We start from the raw sequence: 26,963 nt of genomic DNA on the forward strand, positions 1-26,963 counted from the left end.
CTAAAGCAAGTTGTACGGCGAGTGAAGCATGCTGTGCGAGTCGTACGCCGGCCCTCTCCAAGCTTTTTTCTTCGGAGCCAACTCCTGTCATGTTACTTCCTCGAGGTGTTGCCGACGGCCAAAATGGAAAATAAATTAGGTGATTGCTAACAGTACTGAGCACCGGTAACCAGCATATTTGTAAAATCTTGTCGCGAACAGCTCGAGACGACGCACAAGCAAACAAGAACGTACAGTCCGCGCGGTATCCGCCCCGCCGCACAGCGCGCATACGCGGGCGCCCGGACGGCTGACACACCAGTTGCTGGTGGCGCCCTCTGCGCTGCGGCGCCTCCGTCATCGCAAAAGCGGCCCCTCGCTCCCATGCATTTCGCGGCGCGGTCGACACACTGCCCAATCTTCTAGAGCACTATAACCATAGCCAGGACAAAACCAAAACTACTGCCCGTTTCAGGACGCTCTGTGATTGGATGGAAGCAGACGACGCGGTAGTGACGACATACTTCCGCTATCCGATTCAAAGGGTTGGTTATCCGTTCGTGCGTCCGTGGTCCAGTGTCCACCCAGTTGATAACAACGCCTTGCAAAAAAAAGTTAAGGAGATAAATAACCTAGAAAGCAAAGCCGGAAAGTCTGCATAGACGATGCCGTTGAGTTCTATTCGAAATCAGTAGACGCAACTGCTGGTTGTGCTGGAGCCCTCGGACCATGCATGGGCCGCGTAGTGCCGAAGGCGACGGTTGCATTGTTGCGCACTTCTGTCGTCGTTGGTGCGAATTTTCCTAGTGAATTTTCTTGCTGAAGCTGCTGAAGCGTTGTCTCGTTGAACCAGCCACTGTAAACTAGTCGGACAAGCGCAATATGTGCTCTACTCGTGCCGTTTTTACCGTGGCTTTGTTCGGTGCGTTGAGCGGTACAGTCATTTCGACCGTACTGCTACAAGAACATAACGTTTACTCGTCGCCGAAGAACCCCGATTACGTCTACACCATCGGCGTATACTGCTGGGAGCCGGCACATGACACATTAATCTTCACCGACCTCTTCAGGACGGCCTCGATCGTGTTCTCTGTCGTTCCCGAAGACCTGGCAGTGTTTGTCGGTGCGGACATTGAGGAGGTGCATCAGCAGTATGTCCAGTCCGTCGAAAGAGGGCTTTGGCCTTCCCCTTCCTTCCTGAAGCTCAAACCGCAGCGTGAAGTCGGCCTGAACCGCCGCGACGCCCGCTGCGTCGGCATCGCCACCCGGGAGGCGTACGAGTTCGTCTTCGAGAGTGACGTAAATCGTCGTCATATCGTCCAGTTTTGCGTCGGCGTCATAGTCTTCTTCTTAGCGCCCGCGGCGTGTCGCAACGCGGCTGTCTTCTATGCCTGTGGAACCGGCGTGGGCGTCCTCGCTTTCCTGTTGATCGCGATGTTCTTAGCTAGTCGCCTGTTACCACGCCGGATCGCCGGCTACGCGGTGCTCGCGTTCGGCTGGACCGTGCTCCTGTCCTGGATCGAGTCTCTCTGGTCGAACGCGCACGACGTCCTGGCCAACTACCTGCACCTGGTCGTCGGCTACGTGGTCACTTCTGCCCTGATCAGCTTCGCCGTGTGCTACCGCTTCGGACCGCCCAGCAATCCGCGCACCCTCGACTTGATCCAGTGGTCACTGCAGCTCTCCGGGGCGGCATGCGTCTACTTTTCGTCCGACAGACGCGATGTGATGATGGCCGTGGTGGTGCTGATGCTGACGCTGTACTACCTGCTGCCATCGCTGTGGTCAAAGAGACAGCCGGCGTCGAGCGGGGACGTCGCGCAGTCTTGTAGCCGCTGTAGCGATGACGGCACATGGACGATTGTGACGAAGGTGAGAGGGCCCAAAAAGATCTCCATGTATATCCAGGCCGACGATTCGCAGAAGTCGTCCGCACAGTGGCTGACGGTCACTGAGCAGGGAGTGTGCGAGACCCTTAGTGAAAAGTCTGCCTGTTTTCATACTGAGGACGATCACGAGGGGACTGAGTGAGTGCCTTAGTGGTGAGCAAATGACTGCCCATCTCGTAGACTTCGTGAAGGTTCCGAGGCATGCCCTGCAGGTTCTCCCAAAGCGTTTGGCATACCCTGCCACGCGTAGATGTGTTGGGTACAAATGACCTATTCTCATTGATGTATGGTATAGGAGAGCCCATCTGCTCAAGCAACCTTTTATATATAACATTTGCTGGTAAAACTTTTTATTTTTTTTCAGCGAGACCAGACCATTCAAAGTAACTTTACAATGCTGGCAGTAAATTATAACTCCTTTCACTGTGTGAGCATGTCATGTTCAGTACAAGAGCAATCAAAATGAAAAACCAAAGCAGCACAGCTGGTGGTGGCAGCCACTGCAGTTCCCATCGACTCCGAGGGCACAAATATTACACATCTCAGTCCTTTATTGATCATTCGAAACACAGTGCAAACAGTCGTAGCTCAGAGAAGAAAATGAAAAACATTTTAGACACACAAACTTAGCTGTAGGGAATGGGCACCAAGGACTAAAAGATTATGCAATGTTATCAAACGAGTTTCAGCAGTGACTGTACCCACTATGCCAGAAAGGCCAGCTGCCTGCTTTATGCAGACTGGTACGCTCCTCCCCTTGCCAGTGTTTTGGGGGACAACGATCGATCTTGGCCAAACCTTTCAACCTCACCAATGTGACAACAAGCTGCCCTCATCTTAAACAACTGCTTTCCCAACTCCGCATCTATCAACCCACACTTTGCACCTTTCCTATGGCTTGCTCAACTGCATGTGTCAAATGATCGATAAATCAGAAACGGCACTGACATGCATGTCAACATCTACAGGAATGCAAAAACTGTGCATATATATAATATACATATCTCTCCAGTGGGTGGTCACCATGGGCACACAGAAAGTGCCAGTCACTCTGCACGCACACTAATATAATCAAGGATGCCAGTGCACAAAACAAAATGAAAAAAATATCGCCTTCATAACATTTTCGCACAGATTTTGCCTCATTATGCAACATATTCAAAGCATGTAAAAAGGGGCAAAGAAGTTCTTTTAATGGTCTTTGTCAGGTCAGATGTGCAGTTGCCCAGAGGATGGCAACAAAGCATGTTTATGGAAACACTGCATCAAAAGTGCACCAATTCAACGCAGCAGGATCTTAGTGCTGGCCAGAGTCTTCAGAGAAAACATGAAGCAGCACATTTTTGCACGACCGTGTTTCCAAGTCTGTATACGCTTATAAATTGCATCCTCACCAGCAAGAATGCCATGGAGCCTGTGTTAATTTCAAGATAGCAAACAATCTCGAGGCAATCGGATGTTGCCGATTTTAGAGACTCCTATGGGCAAAGCAGCACTAGGCCTTCAAAAAAAAAAAAAGAGCGTGACTGCATTAAGTCAACAATCATGCATGTTAAGGCTGAACAAATCCTTGCACAGGCAGATTTTATGAAATGAGACTTCAGAGGACAATAACAATTTCCTCATCTGCAACCAGAATGGAGAACATGTGACCACTCTGCCAGGGCTTTGAATGTTGCCATAGCTCAAAACACCATCCTACAGTCGCAGCACGCATTATTATATATATATGTACATTAAAGACGATGGCATTTATACATCCAGGTGCAACAGACCATCGTTTGGAAGCGATGTGCACAAGCCTGTCGGTAACTGTTGGAAGATAAGACCTGGCTTTCTCGAGAACAGTGGCTGGCCTAATGAAACGTACCTCCTGCTGAATGCAATAAATAAAAGCTGACAACAGCCATTATTCTTGTGCACAAACTGCACAGCCCATGTTAACAAAGACACGACTCAAGAAACATGCACATCTTTATTTGAAAAAAATATGAATCGAATGAATGTTTGCCAGCTTGATTCCACCCATTTACTTGCAATTGCATTGCTTCATTAGGAGAACTTAAGCCACACACCAGATGGAGCTATAGGTTCTTTATTTGACTTTGAATAAAAACATTTTCTTTCCCTCTCTCTGTAATGCACCCCTCCACCAGCCTCCCCATATTGAGATTTGCCAAGTCAAAGAGGCGTTACTTTTCCAAACCGAAGTTCGCTTGCTTTTCAGTTTTCTCAGGAGCAGCTACCCACCAGGAGCTTAATTACCCGTTGAAGCATGGCACTGGCATAAAAGACTGAGAAAGATAGCCGCTTCCATTTCGTTCTCTACACTGGAGCCAAGTTTCAGACTAATCGCCATGTTGCCCTACTTGAAATGAAAATTATTCAACACTGGTGACCTCATATCAAAGATTACCAAGATGTGTACACAGAGACAAGTACTGAGGGATGGGGCAAAGTCTAGCATAAGCAGACAAAAAAAAAAAAAAAAAAAAAAAAAAAAAAAAAAAGTCCTGCTCAAGGCTGTGTGTACTTTAATGCTGCCAAATATTTGCAGACAAGCAAAAATGGTACCAAGATAAGGATTAAAGCACGGAGGTAAGCAATGATCAGAACTAACAGTATAACAAAGGAGTGATTTGAAACTGCACAATATGAACCGAGCTTTCGTCTAATCGACACCATGTAATAGCATTAACACTGCTTCTTGGGCTAGTTGGTGTATACTTGAATTAACGAAAAAAAAATAATTGCGCCAAACCATGCACATCACAAGAAAGACGATGAGACAAAGGGTGCCTATGTCTCGTCTTCCTTTTTTTGATGTGCATGGTTCGATGCAATTTTGTTTTTTCACCAATTCAAGTAATGGCATTGCAAGATAGACACACTTAGCACCAGTTGGCACTTAACCATATTTTTCTTTTCATTTGGATAACACTGAGTAACACAACTTTGAAGAAGGTCCAGTTCTCAATAATTGTGAAGAGCAGACTGCTGCTCTTGCAACCCATCAGATTATGAGGAAAAAACTGAGTAAAGCAAAACAACTTCCACGCACTTTACGTACACCTTCTCTGAAAATAGACAACAGCACAAGCACACACTCGGTGCCGTAACAAGTGAGTAAAGCGCAAGGTTTTCATCAGATGAGCGACATACACCACCTTAATCACAAAGGGGGGCTAACAGAACACACACCACATGTCGAACATGTGACGTCAGAAGCTGGACCACTTGGACAGTGTGCATAGATCCCGACTGACTGCACCCAAGAGTGAGCTTGTGCATTTCACTTATGCTCCCAATCATTTCTTTCAGACTCACCTCGCTGGCATTTCAGGGTCAAAAAATCTAGCAACTCACTTCGATACCTTTCTGCCTACCACCTGATAGTTTATTTGCTTGCAGAGTTGGTCTAAAGCATCAGCAGCAGACACTGCACAACACCAAAATGTAAAACTTCAAAAGATTCTTCGCAGTACTACTTGTACACAAGCAGTGTGTACAAGTGTGCAGGTGGCCCCACCATTGTTTTACAGGGTGGCCACTGCAATTAGGTTTGCAACATTTTTCCATTCTGTGCTTGGTTTCTTGTCACGCTCAATGCTCCAAGTGGATCAAATTCCTAACCTTGCAAAAAGCTCCTAGTCCCACTTTTGTGGAACCAAACTGTCAGCGCTGGAAACAAGAAGATAGCATTCCTATCATAAATGTGACAAGCATTTCTATCCTCGATCCAGAAACCAACGAAGCACAGATTTTCCTGCGGTCAAGTTGGTTAAGAGGGACCACCATGAGACACAACATGGAGGAAATAACTGTACAGAACGCCTTGGTGTCATTGCCATCTTCATGCTGGTGAAAAAGTGCCAAGACCAGGCATAATCATCATCACATGCACTCTGTCTTTTTTGGAACAGCTCAGAGCCAATGAGAACTCGCTGCCGGCTGATGAAGACTGCCTAAAATGCCCCTTGCACCACTCGGTCCAAATCTCTTTCAAGCAACCAATGCCAAGCCATTTCCCTGCAAATCCTGTCAAACAACTCTGCACCGGTCTTTCAAACAGCCACGACAAAGTCCTGCTGCACATCTTTACGTAAGCTTCACCTTCCTGTGAGGACCCAGCAAGGCACGCACCACTGTAGAACACAGAGTCGTTTACAAGAGTGCGCCTAAGGCATAAATAGCACACTTCATTCTGTAACCACAAGCCAGCTCTCTCTCTCTCAAACTGTCGCATGTGCTGTTCAAGGCTCATTGCATATACAAATCATCTCTCACTACCAACCCTGTACAACCATTCCCCTCGCTGACGCCAGCCATGACTCTGTTAGCACCACCACTTGTGGACAAACAAACAAAGCACGCCACCAGGCTCACAATTTTGCACAATTTTTTTCCCTGAATCAAATAAAGAAGTGAACTGCTTTGCAATACAGAACAAATTTCTTCAGCGTCCTTGCCAAACGAGGGGCCACAAACACAATATGCACCACTGGCTGCTCAAACGAAACGTAGAAAGAGTTCCTGGAAAATGAATGACATGTCGCCTCTCCCGTGTCTGCCACACCTCTCGAGATTGTCTCTTCCTTTCACACCGAGTTTGTTTGCGGCCACAGAGGCCATCTCCCGCGATGCATCCGAAGCACGGACAAGAAGACACTGGCTGAAGCACAGACACAGTGGACCGGTTTGACACTGCAAGCATTCTCCCGTCCCTTGCAAGGGCACAGCCAGAGCTAGCAGTGACAGAAGCAGGCAAACGCAGAGAGAGCAGAGACAACAGTGACGAGTCTGCCAATGATCGGGCAGCAGTGATGGTTTCTCTCCCACACATAACCACAACACCCCAGTCTTGTCGAGAGGAAGGGGGTCCTTCAGTCCAGCTGCTGGCTGTTAGCTCGACACGGAAGCTGCGTTGGCGGAGGAGGAGGAAGAAGAGGAGGCGGCTGGCAAAGACACTGTGTCGGCGTTGCCGTCTCTCGCCGGAGAGCATGAGCCAGGCGCAGTTGCAGACGCTCGCTTCAGTGAGTCCAGATACTCCTGCTGAGATTGGGCCAGCACCCGGGCAATGATGTCCGTGTCCTCCCAGTCAGTCAAGCCTGGGCACAAGTAGTTCCCTCGTGAGAGGAGAAACATCATCCATAGAGTTCAATTTTGGTGAACATTCAAAGGCAGCCAGAATCTGGCAATGCTGCAAGCAATTTGCCAACACTGCAACTGATGCTGGCAACACCAACTCGGCATATACAGGATAGTAGCCTACATGAACACAGTATCAACTGTGCGCAAAGGCTACTGCTCACACGTCCTGTTGAGTACAACATCCAAAGTACTGAAACTCCTGCTTCTCCCAACGGCATTTCCGCAGTCTTGTCCAGTCCCCCTGCTGTGCACAATTCTCTGCCAGCACTCTGTTGTGCGTCTTGTCTGAGCCATAAAATGTGTTCTACTTATGGAAGCCAAAAACCAACTCACTCAATCAAAAGAAGACGTATACTTGCACAGCCTCCGAGTGGCAAAGCAAAACAAGCTGCTGCGCAGTAGTGGTACCGATTCGGCCAAGAAAGGGAGGCGCATAAAGTTGCTTTCGCAGAAAAGTTTGAAAATGCACGCTTAACGCTCGATAAAAAAAAATAACCGCCACAACTCAGCTTGGCCAAACCTGAACTAAATTTGGACAGCACCAAAAGTGTCATTGCAGGGGTAGTGACTTGTTTTGCTTTGCTGTCGCCACAGACAATGTGAATATTTGAGTCACCTCTGCGCAAAATTTCACACTTCATCGGTCTAGCTTAAGGAAGCATTGTATGGCGTGCATATAATTCTGAAACGCACTGTAGACACACTGGAACACGCTGTTCAGGTAATATGCAATTGGCAACAGTCTGGATCAACAGGAAGATGACATCTTACAGCAGAGATGAAACCTCGAAAAGAATCACTGTCAGGCATTTTTTTACCATGAGAGTAGCAGTTAAGGATGTGCATCAGATGCGCAAGAATACATCCTGTAGAACTATGTCAGCTATGTTGCGATCCTTTTCAAGTTTAGTTCAATCAGGATCGCTTAACATCATGTCCATATTCTCAGGGTTCTACGAAATCCTCCACAAGTAAAATGGTGCTCCGCTACCAAACAGGCGCGTTGGCAGAGTCGGCGAGGCTCACCAAACATGGACGGGGGCAGGTGGTTGAGGAAAGAGGCCGTCTCAACCAGAGAGAAGCCTTCCTCCTGGGACGGCGGACCCAGCGAGAGGCCGGACGGCTGCTGCGGGTTGTCTTTGCTGTCCGGCACCACCGACAGACCCGAGCTGCCCGCCTTGGGGCTGAAGCCTACACACCAAAGGCCGACTCTTCAAATGAGGTCCCTTCAAAAACTACCTGCTACAAGATATTGTCTCTGCTAACAGGGAAGGGTCGCTTTAGTAACTATGACACCAAAGCAACAATGCTCAGGAAAAGAAAGTGATTTTAAAGAGGGCCCATGAAAAGCTGTTTATTAGAATTATAAAACACGCACTAACAATAGGTATCCCACCAATTCTCCCTGCAATTCAAACATTTATGCTAGCTTCATTAGCATCGCACATATGGGCGATCGAAAATTATGCTCCTCCTCTGCCCCCTCCAACCCATGCCGGCACGCAAGAAAAAAAGAAAGAAAGAGAACAGGTTGGGACGGCGTCCTGCTCGCCTAACCTGGAAAGCATCCAATGAGTAGGCACACCCAGCAGCCCCACTAACATCAGCAGGGAGGCTTGTGTGCGGCGGCATGTTGCCCAAATCGGCTGCGAGCGGTTACCAGGGCAACTTTTTAAAAATTATTTGCAAATACTGGCTCCAGGTAAAGCTTTCAAATGGATCACAAAGACCACCTGTATAAATTGCTTGCATTAGGATTTTACCCCAAGCAGCATTTCAGGGGACTTTAAGGCAGCACTGCAGAGACCAGTTTGCTTGAAATCCACCTTTAAAGATCAACACTGAAAAAACATTCATTAAATTGAAACTGAAACTGATCTTAGCCAAAAGGCGGAGGCTGCGTTTCAATGGAGGCAAAATGGAGAGGTGTCCGTGTGCTGTGCGATGCCAGTGCAGGTTAAAGATCCCCAGGTGGTCAAAATTACTCCGTAGCGCTCCACTATGGCTCCTCTTTCCACTTTCACTCCCACCCACCTTCCTCTCTTCCCTTATAGCTCGGTTCAGGTGTCCACAGAACAGGTGTGACAGATACTGCACCTTTCCTTTCCTGTGAACCAATTATTATTATTATTACTATTAAATTGAAAGTACTAAATATATAAGAATAAATATAAATCATATAACACAGTATTACTATAATAATATAATATAAATATATGGAACAGCTGAGTTCATTGCACATAGATTCCACCCAAGCTGAAAATTACAATCTGCAGCAGTAGACTACGACGCCAGACTGATGATTGAAGGTAGTTCAAACCAGGTGAAATGTGCAAATCTGATGATTTTTGTATCTACGACACCTTGCATTGGTAATAACGGTGCGAAGTTTAGCAGTAAGCTACACCGGCAAGTTTCCATGAGCAAAATACATCCTGTGCGTTTTGTTTCTGGTTTACATGCACCAAACCTCGTCTCGTTTACATGCACCCATGGTGTAAGATAAGGCAGGAGCGCCAACTCTGGCGCGCTGCAATGCATTCGGAGTAGGCCAATTTTGCTACGCGAATGCCGAGTCCACGTCCAGCACTCTGCTCTCTCCCTCTGCTTTCCTTTCCCCGCCAATGCGGCTTTGGCCACGCTTTCCTCCTCTCCTATCCTTCTTGCAGAAAGAGACAATTCGGTATGCCACCTGTCGACATTGTTGCGAAATGAAATTCCCCCGAGCTCGACCCAGGCGACCGCGCATAACGGGCGAGCAGATGGAGTGGTAGCTTTGCGCGTCATCTGCTAGCCGGAAAACGCACAAGTAGAATCATGGTTATCATTGCGCGTACGCCAACCTGTATCTTTTATTTAAGATAGAACTTTAAGCTGAAGCTCCGCCAGTATCGTTTTTATTTTGTCGTCGGTGTATTCCCTTGAGAATGAGTCGACAGGGAATACAGACAACAAAGCACACAGCGAGATACCAGTATGTAGATGGTACGGCACACAGCACGACAGAGGTGAGAGGAGCGCATACTGTGCACTTTCTTATATGCGGATGGTAGGGTAGGCAATGAAGTGTTTTGTTGTTTTCTGTAATTCAGGGTACAGCAAAGAAAATGAAAAAGTCCCCTTGTTGCGGCCGCCATCCGATTCCAAGCTTTTTGAGCTGTGGAAGCGAAACATTCACCAGATTGGCCGAGAATTAAAAGAACAAGGCGTGTGCACGGCAGCTATAAAGGAAACGCATTACTTGATGAAGAAAAGCAGGTTCACCTAGGCCAAGGGCGCAATTTCTATCATATTTCAGCAAAATCAAGAACCCAAAGGTGTGTGCTCAGAATAAGGGGGAAAACTTGAAATGACGATTGTAGTTCACAAGGCAATATTAGTCTATTAGTGTCCTAGCTACTCGCTGTTCTTGTATGATGGGTGAATGTCAGTGCACACATAGTGGCAGGTTTCTTCTTCTTTTTTTTTTGTCTTTTTTTGGAATAAATAAACTTCTAAAATATTCACAGTAGCTTTCAGCAATGGCTCAACATTAAAGTACTTTTTCCCCGGTGTGTGTTTGCATGGCCGAAAAACTGCTCACTCTTATGTTGCAAGACTTGGCCTCAGTCATTTACAGCCATAGTTGCTCACTCCACAGTGAATTACAGTAGACTCCCGTTAAGACGAACTCGCTTAAGATGAACCCTCGGTTAAGATGAACAGTGGAGGTTGTTTGTTTGGTTCCCCATATAGTCAATGCAAAAAAAATCCGCTTAAGATGAACACTTTGCAATCGCTAATCGGTTAAGATGAATTTTCACGGCCAGCCGCACCCCACCCACGCAGCTTACTCGACTGTCCAAGCAACGTTTCAGCGGAAAGAAAAAAAAAGAGCTTTTCAGTGCCATGACCATCCGTGCCGCCGACGCACACAGACCCAAGCACGTCGGCGTCGGAAATGCGATTCTACGAAGGCGGAAGAGTGCCGCTGCTCGTCCTCCCCAACGTTCCCCCGCTCACTCCTTTTGTCCCCGCAGTAGGAGTAGGTTCGCGTTTCGCGTCACGCCGGCTGTCTTGGTACGACCTCGGGCAAGGACGAAACAGAGCGCAGAGAGGAAGAGAGAGAGAGAAAAAAAAAGAGCATGCGCAGCCCGGCCAGCAAAACTAGCGAAACGCAGGAAAAAAAACAGTGAGAAGAAAAAGCAGCCAATGACGTTTCCCAATGGTGATCACGAGATAGTGTCGTCATGCCAGTGCTACCGAGCTCCGTGCCTTTGCTGACCGCCAACGACGCCTACTACGCAGTGCACAGATCCATTGTTCGTGGCGGGTGTGCGCGTCGTGTCCCGCAATTTTCTACCAGGCTGTACGCTGTCACCTCGTGGTGTGCGCTGTTTGTTTTCGTGCGCGCCGTGTTCGCCGTGTTGCTACTATGGCTAGTCGGCCAACAACTCGAAAAAAGCCGCTTGAGCTTCGTGAGAAGGCCAAAGTTTTGACCGAAGTTCGCGCCGGCTGGCTTTCAAAGACTGAAATAGCGCGCAAGTTCGACATCGCAAAAAGTACCGTGAGCGGTATCGTGAAGGACGAAGTGCGGATTACCAGTGCTTTGGAAGATGGTGAGTTTGTGCCGAAGCGGAAGAGGATGCACACAGCTATGCACAAAGACCTTGAAGACGTTCTGCTTGTCTGGGTGAAGAGAGCGTGCAGTGCGAATTCGCCAGTGAATGGAGTGCTACTGAAAGCTAAGGCGGAAGAAATTGCCCTGCGACTGAATGTCGAGTTTGCGTGCAGCGATGGGTGGCTCGACCGTTTTCGGAAAAGGCATGGACTGGCCTTTCGTTGTGTTGTCGACGAGGCCGCTGCAGTGGATGAAGCGGTCTGCAGTGATTGGAGGCAGAACAAGATGAATGAACTCATGGACGAATATGACCCTCAAGACATATACAATGTGGACGAAACTGTGCTTTTCTACCAGCTACTCCCGAATAAAACACTTGCATTTGCTGGTGATGACTGCGTGGCGGGCAAACGGAGCAAGCTTCGAGTAACGGTCCTCGTGGGCGCAAATATTACTGAGACTGACAAACTAAAGTTGCTGGTGATTGGCAAATCTAAAGCACCACGCAGCTTTAAAAACATAAAAACGCTGCCGGTCATGTACATGGCTAATTCAAAAGCGTGGATGACGCAGGCACTTTTCGAGCAGTGGCTTCAAAAGATGGATCGCCACTTCCAGAGACAGAAGAGAAAAGTTCTCATTGTTGTTGACAACTGTCCCGGACACGGCCACATCGCCGGACTTCATGCCATCCGACTGGAGTTTCTACCAGCGAATACAACGGCGAAGCTGCAGCCTATGGACCAGGGAGTAATAAGTAGCTTGAAGAGGCACTACCATCGCTCTCTGCTGCAAAGGATGCTGATTTGCATGGAGAGCAGTAAGGAGTACACAGTTAACCTGTTAAGTGCTGTCCACTTACTGTCGAGCGCCTGGGAGCAGGTTACTCAAGCCACTATTGCCAACGCCTTCTGCCATGCAGGATTTGTGGCACTTAGTGATTGCTCAGTGCAGAATGACTGTGATACTACAAATGAGGACCACACTGCGAACTTGGAGGATAGAAGCATTGTTTCTGCGCTGAGCAGTAAGGGTGTGTTCATTGACATCAGTGCGTATGTCAGCATTGACGAAAGTGTGGAAACGTGTAGGGCTGACACACTGGACGCTCTGATTAAAGAAGTGCTTGACCTACCATCAGAAACTGCTGCTGAAGATGGCAGCTTGAATGTTATGCCTGAATCTGCACTAGTTACCTGTGATGCAGCTGATGCCTGCCTAGACACTTTAGAGCAGCTTTTTGAACAGAGTGAGGGCACTGAAGGGTATCTTCAAAAGTTAAGCGAGATGTCTGCTTTTGTAGCAGGCCGTCGATTTTCACGACAGACACACAAAAAAATAACAGACTGGGTAACAGTCGACAATGCCTGATGCCTTACTACTGCAAAGTGTAGTAGACAATCATTAGTCCAATAAATGCTTGTATTGCAGTTTATTTTCCTGAAAGGCCATTTTATTCATTTGTTCTCATATACGAGGTATTTGGACACACTCTGCATGCTCAAACATCATTTTTGGAAGCACTCCTGATTAGACGAAGTTCTGATAAGACGAACAATTTTCATGGTCCCTTGGAGTTCGTCTTAAAGGGAGTCATACAGTATTCTTCTCCCAGCAATGCTGCTTCTACAACGTTGAGCCGCAGAAATTTAATAAATAAGCAGCTTATGCACGCGCTGTGTGATGTGAGAGCACATTTAAGAGCCCTAGGTGGCCCAAATTGATCCAGAACCATCCACTTCGATCTCTGTTAGCCTGTGTGCAGGCACCGGCTGTTTTTCTAATCGTAATACTCACAACACTTCCATCCACAGGACTCAAGATAAAACACGGAGACGTGAAACATACTGTCTGCCCAGGGATCTTTGCATATATAAAGGAGTCAGTGGGATGCGACAGGTGAGCTGTATGAAGCAGGCGACCGCAACGCGACAAAGAGATAGTATATGCTAGAGATGAGGCAGGCAACAGACGACACCTCAGTGAAGCTCGATGATGCAGACGAGATTTCAACATATAGATTTCAAGGGATATATTCCCACGGCGATGTAGGCGATACGCAAGTGCAGCACGACAGAAGCGGCGTCAGCACAGAACCACCGGAGCGGTGGTGCGGCGGCGGCACGCTTCATTCAACAGAGTCGGTGATAAATCCTAGCACCATCTATCGGATCCGACACCAAGCTTTCTCTCAAGTGGCAAAATTTCACCAAGGGCGGAGTTGGCGCTCCTGTCCATCTTACTCCATGCATGCACCAAATCAGACAACGGGGATATTTTTCAATTTGTTGTGCCGGGTTGGGTTTTATGTGCACAGGCAACTAAGACCGTCATGCGCAAAACAGAGGGTTGAGTTTGCTACGTAAAAATAAATATCTTCTTTAGTGCAGAAATGTTTAAGTGCATCTATAGAAGGTTTCTGCCCTTTAAAAATTGACAATACACGAAAATTCTACAAGGGCCTTTCACCCCCCAGCAGTAGGCTAAGATAGAACCAGATGCATTCATTATGAAGATATGGGGGACACATAAGCCCCGCCTTCAACGGGTACATAGTAACACATTACTGGCACCCATCTGCAGCTCCCCATGCAGATTGTCATTCGTGTGCAACTGTTTCGTGCAAGACGCAAGTGGCATTCCACTTAGGTGGTTAATGCATTGGTATTCGAAGCAATAGAAGGCTTACTTTCATCAATCAATAATGTTACAAGAAGCACCTATCATGCTGAACAACGCTTCAGAGCCCAAGCACAGTTTGCAATCAACACCGACATAGAGGTGCGTGCCCATTTTCAATGCCTGTTGTCCAGTGGCATTGGAGGCACAAGTGGGGAGTGCGCAATGCACAGAAAGGAGTGAAAATATACGCTTTCGATGAGCTTTTCTTACTCGCATTACTATACGCAGATGGAAAATTTTTGTTTTTGATATCTCTAAATTCCACCTTGTATTACATGTGCTACATTTGCTGGTATATTTATGGTACATTTTACTGCTGCTGAGTAAAGTGGTGGATTTCGGCTCTGCTACTGCCGCTAAGCCACAATGTTGTCTTCATTCAAACCGAGCGAACAAATGTGTGTTACTCCCCCCCCCCCCGCCCCCCGCGTCAAACACTAGAATTGGAGAGTGAAGACTCAATCTTGTGGTCAGGGAAAGTGGGGAATAGGGATAGCCTGTGCACCTGCTGCAGTCAAATGCGGCACACCCGAAGCTCACCCTTGTTGTCAGCGTGCATACTGCTGCTGCTGTCACACTGGTGTGGTGGTGACTGTGCCCCGGCTGCACCATGTGGGGGTGTGCGAGGGCTTGCTCGGGACCACGGAGATGCCCGGCCGCCTCGCGGAGAGGCAGATGCCGCTCCACACGCAGCCGCGCTGTTGGCCGTGTTGTTGCCTGTGCCGTCCACCAGGGGGGAGAGGCTGGAGCTCGACGTAGCTGTGGCCGACCGGGTCTGAAAGGGCGGAAGAGAAAATGAAAGAGACTTGGCGAATGGTGCATGGTACAAAGCAGTGGTGCAAGTCAGAGCGGGTACTCTGGCTTGGCTGCCACAAGTGTTTGATTTAGGTCAACACCAGATGAAAGATCAGGCATTCAGGCTGCCTTAGCCAGCACGAGTTAACCCAACTTAGCCATGCCACTTTTGTTTTTCTTTTCTTGCCCACTGGCTGCTACTTTCTACTTTCTCAAATACATTGGTCTCACACCACTCCAGTCTCTTGATGTTTTATTTTGCGGGCTATGAAACACATTTGGAATAAACAAGCACCAGCGCAAAATTATGAAATGCAGAGATAAAAAATGAAATGCCGGTACTTTAATCGTAATATTTCAAGCGTTAATGTTGCATTGCGGGCACAATTACAACTATTAGCCGTGATTTTCACCCTCGTCATTCAAACACAAGTAGGAGTGTGCGAATATTTGAAATTTCAGATAGAAATCGAATAAGTTTGTTATTTGATTCATATGTGAAAAATTGATATTCAAAACTTTTTGATATTTCATCATCATCATCAGCCTGATTATACCCACTGCAGGGCGAAGGCCTCTCCCATATTTCTCCACTTAACCCGGTTCTGTGCTAACTGCATCCACTTGACCCCTGCGAACTTCTTAATCTCATCCGCCCACCTAACTTTCTGCCGCCCCCTGCTACGCTTTCCTTCCCTTGAAATCCAGTTTGTTACCCTCAGCGACCATCGGTTATCCTCTCTTCGCACTACATGTCCTGCCCATGTCCATTTCTTCTTCTTAATTTCCACTAGAATGTCGGTAACTTGAGTTATTTCTCTGACCCACTCTGCACGCTTTCTATCTCTTAATGTTACCCCTACCATTTTTCGTTCCATAGCTCTCTGGGTTAACCTCAACTTAAGTAGAACTCTCTTGGTTAGCCTCCACGTTTTTTTTTTGATATTTGAAAATTACCAAACACACCGAAAATTTTCCAATTTCTAATTTACCGCAGCTTTACCACACTGCAAGCTTTACTGCAGTGCTGGACTGCATTGACTGTACAGTGAAGCATCCTCGAAACAAGATGGAGCCATTTTGTGACTAGGGGCTTCCCAAAACTGTGCGTAAAGCAAGGGCACTTGACATAATTAGGAAGAAACGTCATCGCTTCAGTTCCATCTCAAATGCAGACAACCATCATGCAGGTGTTCATCAGGTAAAATTACTGTGATGCAAATGGTCTTCAGCAGTATTTTTCAAGCCCATTCAACAATTCGAACTTTCTGTTGATTAGAACATCTTTCCTGGTCCCTTGAAGGCCAAATTAACGAGAATTAACTATATTCAGCAGCGATATGGCAGCTTGCACCGGTTTCATGCAGGTGGTTTCTGTACGAAAATCCGGTATACGAAATCCTGCATAAAATTTACAGCGAATTTTTGAGTAGGGTACACAGTTCTCTGCAATTCTTATTTAATTCCATTTGCAAGTACCATGTGAATTCTGAAATAACACAAACAATTTTTTTATTGCTTTTGTTTTCTTTCTCACTAATCAGATGCATTTTTTTTTATTTTTACCCATATTCGAATTTGATTCATATACAAAAACTTCAATATTCACACATTTCTAATACAAAGGAAACAAAGCTACGATGACACTAAGTCCTTACTTGAAAGAAAAAGGACCTTAGAAATGCAGCAAACTCATTAATGCTGTGACTGGCTTGCGAACCCACAGTCTGTGCACGCAAAGCTGTCTTCTCTTCGGGAAAGCACGAGACGTGCTTCTTATTTAATGCCTGGTGGGCCTTGCAGGTATAATGAGTGGACTATGCTGATGAAAAGCGAAGAATATCTTTTTTTAAATGTTGCCGTTTTTTTTTTTTCACCGTATCTGTGTTTAGCGTAAATACGATTCCTTCTGTTTTCAACCATTTGTACAAGTTGTTCAAACTGGGGGTACCTTTTTGCGGGACCGCATCTCGTTCTCGCGCAGCCAGTGCAGGTAGGACTCGCGGGCCACCTGCTCCTCGAGGGCCTCGCTTGTGGCCTCCCAGTCGGTGGCGCGCAGCTTGTCCTCCAGCATGGCCTGCTCCAGCTGCAGCTCCTCTGAGGCACGCAGGGCCTCCTTGACCAGGGCCTTGTCGGCCATGCCGGGCTTGAACGCAGGCAGCCCCAGGCCCACGCCCACGGTCGCCTTGTACGGGTCCACGATGGAGTTGTAGTGCACGTTGCGGTGGTAGCTCAGCCGGATGGGCTCGTTGTCCGTCTGCTGGCCCCCGTGGAAAATGTTGATGGGCTCCGCACTGTAGTGGTACACCTCGATGGGACGGTTGAACATCTCCGACAGGGCCTGCATCTCAATGTGGTTGCCATGGATGTGGTCGCAGCGCTTGCGCTCCAGGTACTTTTCAAAGTCCTCCGTCACATACTGCGAGTAGTAGTCAGAGTTCTTGGCCTGCACAGAGACACACTCGTTAAGGGGGGATGCAAAGCTAAAATGACGATTTTCATCAAAGAAAGGTGTTTTTAAATTTTTCCTGCTTTGAATGTGCATGCATTGAAACTTCTGATCAAGTTCGGCTGTCATCTGTGCACTAGAAAAATTAAAACTTATTTTTTTATTTTTTTCCAAGATGGGGTGCACTTACCACCGAAAGCTCCTATGAACACTAATTTCAAGACGAAGATGCACAGCGGGCAAGAAACTGAACGCAGAATATATCCCCAAGTTAGAATGCTTGTTTTACGTACTCTGTAGCCAAAAAGGACCTGCTATCGAGAGTACACAATACAACTAAAAAGAAAAACAGAAAGCGAAGGGAAATTTTTGGACGTGGCAACAGCAGATTGGCTGGTAAATAGAAATAGAAGCTTGAATTGAATAAAATGCAGCACGAAACCTTCAAACGCTATTATCACGCCATTGGGACTCTGGCTAACCAAAGTGCTCGACAAGCTGGAGATAGAATATGGAGCCTAGACGAAGAGGCATGCCCAGGAAGCCCACGAAAGCATTTCAAGAGCGCAAACACGGGTGCTTGAACTCATTTTTCTCAGTTCACACCTTTTGCAAGAGCACAACTGTTAGGAAAACACCATTTCCAAACTCTTCCACCAAAGGCTGCTCTCAAAGGTGGTTTCTGGACCAAAATTGTGTTGGGAACACGAGAAGATACTTTTTGGATTCATAAGTAGTCTCTAAGATAAAGAAAGTATCAAATATGTGACATATAATGACAACAGAAAAAATAAACCTCATTTTTGAAGTGCTCAAATTGTTACAAAAAATGTCAAAGAATCCATAATTGGCCTTATCCTGCACAATGAACTACTTTGAAGTTATCTAAGCAGAAACAGTACATCTTTATTATTTTTGAAATGATAGTTTTCCAAAGGTGACACACTTAATTACTCATTAGGGCAGCTACAACTTTCTGTTTTGCGCTAAGGTGACGAAACATAGAATATATGTTAATAGGAGAAAGGTAAGTCATCCTGAAAATTTTATCGATATTGGTGGAACAGTTCAAAAGTTGACTTTTTAGCACCGCATCCCCCCTTAAACAGGCCGCACACAAACACGGTACTGCCAGAGTGCCAAAAGGCACGTGCGCACCCTTCACATTTATGCTGTCTGCTGCCAGCACAGCCCATAGTGACAGAATCCAGGCCAGCTAACTGAGAAGCACTCAATCTAAAGAACATTCAGACCCACAAAACTCTTAGGTCCCTACACCTCCTATCGCCACACCAGCATCAACAAGGGCCAAGTATCCTACCAATCATGCTGCTCGCTGTGGAAGACTAGAGATGGCCAAACTGGAGGCATAACTATGTGCTTAATTACTCATTGCAATTTTTGATTAACATATTCGCATACAACTCATATCTTCAAACAGGTATACAGAATAGGCCACCCCGTTTGAAAGCCCTCTCGCAAAGATTACAATGCAAACCTTCATTCTCCTCCGCAAATTCCTTGGCTTAAAAATCCAACAACTCTCCTTTTCCAGCCAATAGGTCCACTGCGCACCATCAATGATCACGAATGCAGATTATCTCATTACCAAGGTCCCTCTCCTAGCCACATTTCATCCACCATCCTCTTCCAGGCAGTATCACAAGCCCACCGCACAGTGTCTCCCATTCTTGCACGCGTGACAAGTGCCGGCTACATTGCTTGGGGAGTGACAAGCATACGCACCATGTAGTCCATACAGAGCTTGCGCACCGCCGCATGCATCTCCTGGTCCCCGTACACCTGGTCCGCTGCACAGCACAAATGTCACACATTGTCTCCCTGCACACGCTGCTGCGGTGTTTAGTCAATTAAGGGTTCCAACATCTCACAGGCTATGAGGGATAAGTTTGACCCACTGGGGGTTCTTTAACACGCGTCGACAATGCAAGGGTGCTTTGTGTTTCGCCCCAACTGAGACAAAACCTGTTGCTCCCACAGCACTTGCTACAAAAGCAAAGCACGAACGTCGCTTCAAGCATGATTCCCAATGCAGTTGCTATGACCTTGAGAGAGGTTCACACCCGATAAAGGTTGCCTACAAGACTGGTGATGATGGACACCCGCCTCAACATACGCAATGCCGCAACTACCAGCGCAAGCAGGTCGTCCTTGACTCGCCCTAGCCCTGCCTCTTTCTACCTACTGCTTTTTCCAGCTTTTGCACACAACCAGCCTACTGGTACTGGATACCCTGCGCATCCCCCGGCTTTTGCCCATGCTGTTTCCATAAGTTCCGGCATCTTGTTCTTCTTAGCCAGCATGTTGAAGGCTTCACATCCATAAGGTCAGCCACTTGTTTCTTACGACCCACCTAACACACCTTCCAACCTTCTATGCTGAGGACCATACCTTGTGGCTTGCTCTGCTGGGTTACACTTCCAAGACAAAAACGTACTAGGCAAGTTTCCCCGCCATCATCACGCCAGCCACGAAGTTGCTGCTGCCTGACCCCACGACGATTTAAAGATCACTGCCCGACTCAGTTTGAAGCTGCCACCCATTTCCTGCTGCTGTTTTCCTACCTTTGACGCTGCTCATCTCACCATCACCACCACAAGAACCTTTACCCGGCATGTAAGCAGCTGAAGGGCTTGGTGGGGTACATTTTTAGACAGGGGCAGTTGAAATGCACGATACAGAGTGGACCCAAATGATCGCCAGTGCCAATCATTAACGCAAGTGCAGCTCTTCCCGCTCACAATGGGGGGCATTCGCAGCGGGAGGCGACGTGGTCTGGTTAGGATCAGCTCAAGGCTCACCTTCACGCCCTACTGGTGACGGTTTGGGTCCACTCCATTCTGTGGTGAGCCCATGCGATCTTCCAATAGACCCTATGTTGCCTTCCCTCATGGTTCAGCAGAAAGGACTCCTGTCCACCTTTAGCACCAACCATTTTTTCTCCCTCTCCAAAGTCCACCCAGATAGAACCAAACAACCATCACAAACCCTGCCTATCCTCCCTGCAGTGACCTGCACCTGGTGCCAGATTGTCACTGCAAACTTGGATCCATAAAGCTTTTAGGCAATCCTGTACCTATAACAAACCCATTTCCAGGATTAATTCCATTGCTGCACCCGAGCTGCCCAAGCTACGTTTACCCCGCTAGACGATCCATCACACGCACTGATCCACCCTACCTGCTTCACCTCTACATCATATGTCCATGCACGCATCACACGTAACCTATCACCAAGCTGCAGGCTCCACTCTCATGAAGCGTGACTATTTTTGTTCCAATGAAGAAGTGCTGTCATTGGCGTTGCAAGAGCTTTCGCCTGTCGTTGCACTCCAGACATGCCTCCCGCTGTTATCATACCCCACAAGGCGACCTCCATGCCGGCAATTGTCCCACACTCTACGCCGCCCAAAATTCTGCCACTGAACTAGTACAGGAGCACTCTGATTTCTGAAGATGCTGGCCACTAATACAGCTTGGTGATGCCACGCGAGTGGGCTCTGGGCCCTTACTGCTGTTCTTTCCAAATCTTCATTCAGTGTCTCCCGCCCATCCATGTTACATCTGTACTTGTGAGACTGACGTTACCCCTTCTGGCTCGCTGCCTACTGTGGCAACAGCAGAGCAGCCAAGCAAGCATCCAAGCACACCTACTTCTCCAATCATCTTAGGCTTTGCACAGGCATTCTCTAGTGAACTGCTTTTGGAAATTTGTAAACACCTAGATATGCATTTACACTTCTAGTATTTCTAAGAACTGTAAATTGCCCCAGCTTCATCCTACTGTACACAGCCGTATATCTCTTTATCGCACATGGTGCTAAGGGGGAGCAGCCTATGTATTAGCGCTGCTATCGGGAATGGTACAGTCGATTAACTGACTGAAGATGAGAAGCACGGGTCCAAACACTTGCAAACTTGAGAACAGGCCCAGCAACCAACCCAGGCATCGTGCCATCATTCTGCTCCACTGGCTGACCTGAAATGACTCACTGGGACCCCCTGAACAAGCAGTGGTGATCCGTAGAAACCTTCTACTACTATGTGCTCTTGGCTCATGATGGCCTAAGTTGCCTATGTGCCACAGAACACGACACGTTCTACTACAACAACTTTGTCAAAGGGACCTCTGGGCATTGCACACTGACACGGCTACACTTGGATCCTCCTCAGAGGACATACTGAGAAATGGGTACTGACCGACCGCCCTGAAGAGGCAAGCTCCATCTTCGCCCATGCTCTTGATCGTCAGGCCTTTCTTGCGCAGCTTCTTTTCAAAGTGGTACTCCCTCTGTAACAGGGACAAAATGGTGGACAGGTCAGCAATGATGACCAAAGCGAAGGCATTGCAAGAGATGGTCAAGTGGGCAACCAAGACAAGCAGTCAGACGCTTTGACGTGGAAAGTGTTTTTGAGGACAGCCACTTGTCCACGCCGACCAAGTTCCTATCATCTATGTCAATGCCTCACTCCACACCTGTCAGTATTGAGCAGTCGGTTGTAAAAGAAAGGATAGGCAAACAGCAAGGAGGCAGGACATGGAGGAACTAGTTTCTGTAGTGAACGCATTGGGCTGAGAAAAACTTTTCAGCTGGCCTACCACTGACTGCAAACTGATTGCATCATACTGAATAAGAATGACAAGAGGTATTTGAAAGTTCTATGCTAACATGGCCTCATCTAAACGCACTTGGAGCAACTAGCTTTACTGTCATTTGCACACTGAGCGCTGCAGACATACAAACACACTCTTTGTGGACTAATCTCCATGGTCTACTCATACTCCCCTGCACAGACCACGGCACATGAAACTAGTGCCAAGGGCTTCACTGGTGGAAGCAGCACTGCTATACTTCCTGTTCTCCACACAGCTTTGTAGGTTACAAAATGAAACAACAAATTCCCAATAATTCTCTATCCCCTTTTTCCCTGTGGGTCACTCAAATACCCAAAACATCCATTAGTACTGAAAATGGTTTATAGCACAGACAAACACAGGAAGGAACAAAGTGACAGGACAGAGTGCTAACTAACAACTAAGGTTCTTATTGCCCAATCAGTCGCTTATGTACAGCAGCTGCTCATATGCAGCTGCAAATGCCCCACAGCAAAACATTAAGAAGGCAAGCGGGGGAAACAGCTGAAGGTTGAATGTGAACATTCCCAGTCCTGTAGCCCAACCAACCATCCTTTCTACTATAAGGCTTGCTATTGCAGAGCTGCAGAAGGTATGCCAAGAATACAATTACATATGCCCAATGAGAAAGCAGCTTCACGAATATCATGCAGCAACCACATAACATGCCCAAAGGTGCACTGCCGGCACGTACAGTGCTCCCTAGGCTCTACACTGTGTGTGCGAGCATGATCCTATTGCCAAGCCATGTGCATAGCTGGAAGTAAAAATGATGCAAGAGACCCCTTCAAATTTGCTTCTTTGATTGCTGCAGAAATATCACTGCTGCATCTGTGTTGTTTTAGTCCGGTATTACCTACTGAGAATTTTAAAAATTGTGGGGCCACTTTGCCAGCCTAAAGTGCACTAGGCGAAGGCCTTTGCCACACCACTTCAACTGCCATCGACTGCCAATTAGTCGTTGTTGGTGCTTCCTTTCTGCCTCCCTTGTTTTTGTCCCAGGCAAAGCATTGCGCCGTCGCAAACACTTTCGTTCCGCATAGTCCCAGAAAAGCCTGAAGCAGCCGTTGACACATTCGCTCAACCTTCCGCCATTTGGTGTTGAGGGAATCCGCCTTCCTGCGCTTATCCGAACCGCTTGGTGCAGAATCACTGGGCCACTTGGGAGCCATCCGACTCACTCGACTGCAACGACACGTCAGGCGAAGGAGCGCCGTCGCAGCACATACTCGCTCTGTCTACCAGTGCAGATGACGTCACTGTTGCTAAACCCAGCTGCACATGCGCTTCAGCGCCGCCACCTGTCGCCGAGGATTAAGGAGGGTGTGCACAGTTTGCTTAGCAACTTGCTGTTGTCGTTCTTCTCTACCAGGGTGGCAAATACCATGTTATTGTTATTATCACCAGCAGTTTTTCTTTTTCTTCTTCCAGCCTTTGGATGCAATGGACGCGAGTATGACCGCTTAAAGACTTGCGCCTTAATATCGTCCTTAGTCCATGCCTTGCAGGGATTGGCCCATGATGGTATAACTACACAAAACTTCAGAAATGTGATAGCTTTCATTTAACACAGCTGGGACCACATTTTTTTAGATCTGGGAACAGGCTGCATGCAGCACTGCACGTACAATGTCACCGAACACATGACCGTCATTGAAGGACAGAAGCCGAGCTTGCTTTTTGTCATTTCGACAGATAATCACCAAGCTGCCCCTTGAAGTCGCCAATTCTGCCGAAAAACGTGCACCCGACTGCCTTTGCGATAGACGGTATTCACGACGTCACATGCTGCTAAGGTTGGTTTATCACGACATCATTTGGTCCAAGTCCAGATTCAGTTTCCTGTTTTTTTTTGCTCTTTTAATACACTTCTACAAAGTATGTTGACTTTTTTGTACTGGCGTGAGGGAACCTTCACAAAATGCGATTTGAATGCCAACTTAAAATGTTTGAAAAACCCTTTAATACCCCTGCCATGTGGGTGCACTTTCAAAAGCTATCGAGTCAAGAGCCTTCAAGGTTCTTATTTGCTATAAAACTATAGCAACCTCGAATGTCACCGAGAGGGTCCATCATCTTGCACCAAGCTCTGACATTATGTCTCCATTGCTGCCAATAATTTTGCAGGCACGCAAGCAATCAGCCTCAAAGATTAACCGAAAAAGGATAAAAACAAAATATTTCTTGTTTCATCAGTAGTAATCCCACTTTTAAAAAGTGTAATCATTTTGAAACAGCTCTATGTCATTCATAAACTTTTAAGGACGCTGCTTGTGACTGTTTTTAACCGCTAGCAAAAATGGGACTGCATTTGCTGCGACTACAACAAACTAAAATATAGAAGTGGGCATCGCCGTGCCTATAGGGAAAACTTCACGCACCATGGATGCTCTTGGTGCAGGCCAGTCGGACTCCTTTGAGCTTGCTCATTCCAAAAACAGTTTCGAAAACAATCCAAAAACCGCATTACATAAACAAAGTGACTACATCTCTTTTTTTTTTCTCAATCCATTTGTGGCGTCAAACCCACTATTCAATACTTGAAACCAAAACTGCACGAAGAAAAAATTTAGGTATTACTTAATCCCAGCAAAGCATTCCATTAAAACAATGCTGGTTATTAGTATTAAAATTTGCAAGTTACACAAGCTAGCTTCCACCCAACATGTAGGTACACTTATGCATATAATTTGATAACTCAAATTTCAAACATGTCTGCAATAATTCCAAGCTCAGTTTCCCCCAGTCAGACAACTTAGGCCTAATTCCAAACAAATGCTCTAATAACATACTGCAAGAGACAAAAGAGAAAAGAAAATAGTTCGATGATGTGACTTCCTTTCACCGAGGTCAAATATGATGAATAATGCACCGAACAGACTCCTATTCAACTGTTTTCTCCACTGCATCTTCAAATTAAGCTGTCAAGTTTGTGACGAAAACAGGTTTCAGAGCCTAAGCTTCTGGATAAAACAAACAACTTTGCAACTTGCTGAGCTGTGCACAAAAGACTTAATGCAAATGTACAAACCTCAAAATGAAACTAAATAAAAGTGTCCACTGCACAAGACTTTGCATTCATAACAGCTGTCACGAAATCCATCAGCATGAAAGCAAATAAGCAAAGCATGAATTTAGACTGCTGCAATGTGCCAATGCTAACCCATAATCTCGCATCGCAGATAAGTAAAGGCATAATGTTCTGCCCCGCAAGGGCACTTGACTACAGAGCTTGGAGGACCAAGTTTGGTTTGGTTTGGTTTATGGGTTTTAATGTCCCAAAGCGACTCAGGCTATGACAGATGCTGTAGTGGAGGGCTCCGGAAATTATGACCACCTGAAGTTTAGCACACGGGCATCAAGGTTTTCACCTCCACCAAAAAGCGGCCACTCTGGCTGTGACAGCTGCGCTTCCGTGGATATTATGAAATGCAAGACACCCGTGTACTGTGCAATGGAAGTGGACACCAAGAACCGGATAGCAAAAAAAAATTACCAGGCATCTTCCAGTGTGGGTTAAACCTCATAAGCCAAACCAAACAAACAAATAAGAGGAAGCGTCTTTGCTTAAAATATTGTGCTTTTTGTGCAACGTCATTTTAGGAAGGAAAAACGAGACCAGCAAACGGCACCCGTGAACAGCAATGAATGTGAAAGGGACACCACACACTTATAGAAGAGATAGGGCTTGCAACACATGAGGGATTGTACAAGTGTAGATGACATCGTATACATCACGCATTTCCCAAACATCAAGGGCCCACTGCAGGAGGTCTCCCACCTAGCGAAAAACAAAAAACTTCTGCAAATGTTTCAAGAGCTCAATTAGCTGTGATAAGCACCACTATTTGGGTGCTGCAATGCATTAGTGCTTGGCTTTTAATCAATCCCCATCTTTACATTAAAGCTTTAAATCGCATATTTTTGGGGGCATCTTCACCAAGTGAGCCACTTTACATCTTCCCATGAGGATGTAGTGCTGTTTAGCTTGCATTTGAGGAGCTCCTCAGCAACAATTGCTGCTTGGACCAGTCATTACAACAAAATTTTTCAGCCTTATCTCAAAACAATTACCAGGGTGCAAATAATTAACTATTTCCCTTTTGGGTGTGTGTGCACGTGTGTGTGTTACCATTTGGGCTGCATCCTGAGTTAAGAGTAAAAAAATCTTGAATTCAAAAGAACCTTTCATACAAGTAAGCAGACTGTACTGCATACTGATGCAATGTGCTCTCAACGGAATGGAAATGAGCATATAGATATGTCCATGCCAATGTCAATTCATATCATGTCAATTCGATCATTTCAAGCCCCTAGAGTCATTACAAAAACCGTTCACTTTGAAATGAGCCAAAGAGACATTTTCCTTTGTGGCAGTTCAGCATCAAAATGCAGAGCTTGCAATGCTCGGATACGCTAGGCATAATTTTGTGGAGATGATATTGTAATGCATGCTGTTCTGGCCATCCTACCGGCCGTTGAGCAAGGGGGAGCTTGGCACCCATCAACCAGAAAGGAAATATGCCAAAGTACAACCGCACTGAACGTTTCCTCAAATCCAGACAGAGAAAAAGGTTGTGTGGATCTACTCTACAGCAAACATAATAAAAATATGGAACAAGCCGATGAATGATGGAGTCCACCTTTTTCGGAGTCCAGCGTAGCTGAGCACCCAGAATGAAGAACAATGGAATGTCATGAAACATGCACACTTTTGCGCTATATCCCCTTCAGACGCTGCGTCCACATATGTGGACGCGAC

At 46.7% G+C, this 26,963-nt stretch overlaps 2 protein-coding genes across 3 annotated transcripts in view; one reads left to right on the forward strand and one right to left on the reverse strand.

The window, feature by feature from the left end:
- The first annotated feature begins 448 nt into the window (after window positions 1-448).
- LOC146179779 (nuclear envelope integral membrane protein-like) lies at window positions 449-2,253 on the forward strand. The gene has a single exon (XM_084579340.1). It carries the CDS (start codon window positions 862-864, stop codon window positions 2,008-2,010), a length of 1,149 nt encoding a protein of 382 aa, XP_084435466.1. The 5' UTR covers window positions 449-861; the 3' UTR covers window positions 2,011-2,253.
- Window positions 2,254-2,401: 148 nt separating this feature from the next.
- Window positions 2,402-26,963, reverse strand: part of LOC146179780 (OTU domain-containing protein 5-B-like) — a 31,819-nt gene continuing 7,257 nt past the window's right edge. The window contains exons 2-7 of one of the 2 annotated variants that reach the window (XM_084579338.1): window positions 21,766-21,856; window positions 19,292-19,356; window positions 17,048-17,542; window positions 14,842-15,076; window positions 8,046-8,210; window positions 2,402-6,976 (exon numbers count right to left, since the gene is read on the reverse strand). In XM_084579338.1, coding sequence (XP_084435464.1) covers window positions 6,771-6,976; window positions 8,046-8,210; window positions 14,842-15,076; window positions 17,048-17,542; window positions 19,292-19,356; window positions 21,766-21,856 — 1,257 coding nt within the window. In that variant the 3' untranslated portion in view covers window positions 2,402-6,770. The remainder of the gene's footprint in view (window positions 6,977-8,045; window positions 8,211-14,841; window positions 15,077-17,047; window positions 17,543-19,291; window positions 19,357-21,765; window positions 21,857-26,963) is intronic. The other variant, XM_084579339.1, reaches the window with a different exon arrangement.

The sequence above is a fragment of the Amblyomma maculatum genome, chromosome 9 (assembly GCF_055883805.1).
Source record: "Amblyomma maculatum isolate TAMU_Amacu chromosome 9, ASM5588380v1, whole genome shotgun sequence".
Taxonomy (NCBI): domain Eukaryota; kingdom Metazoa; phylum Arthropoda; class Arachnida; order Ixodida; family Ixodidae; genus Amblyomma; species Amblyomma maculatum.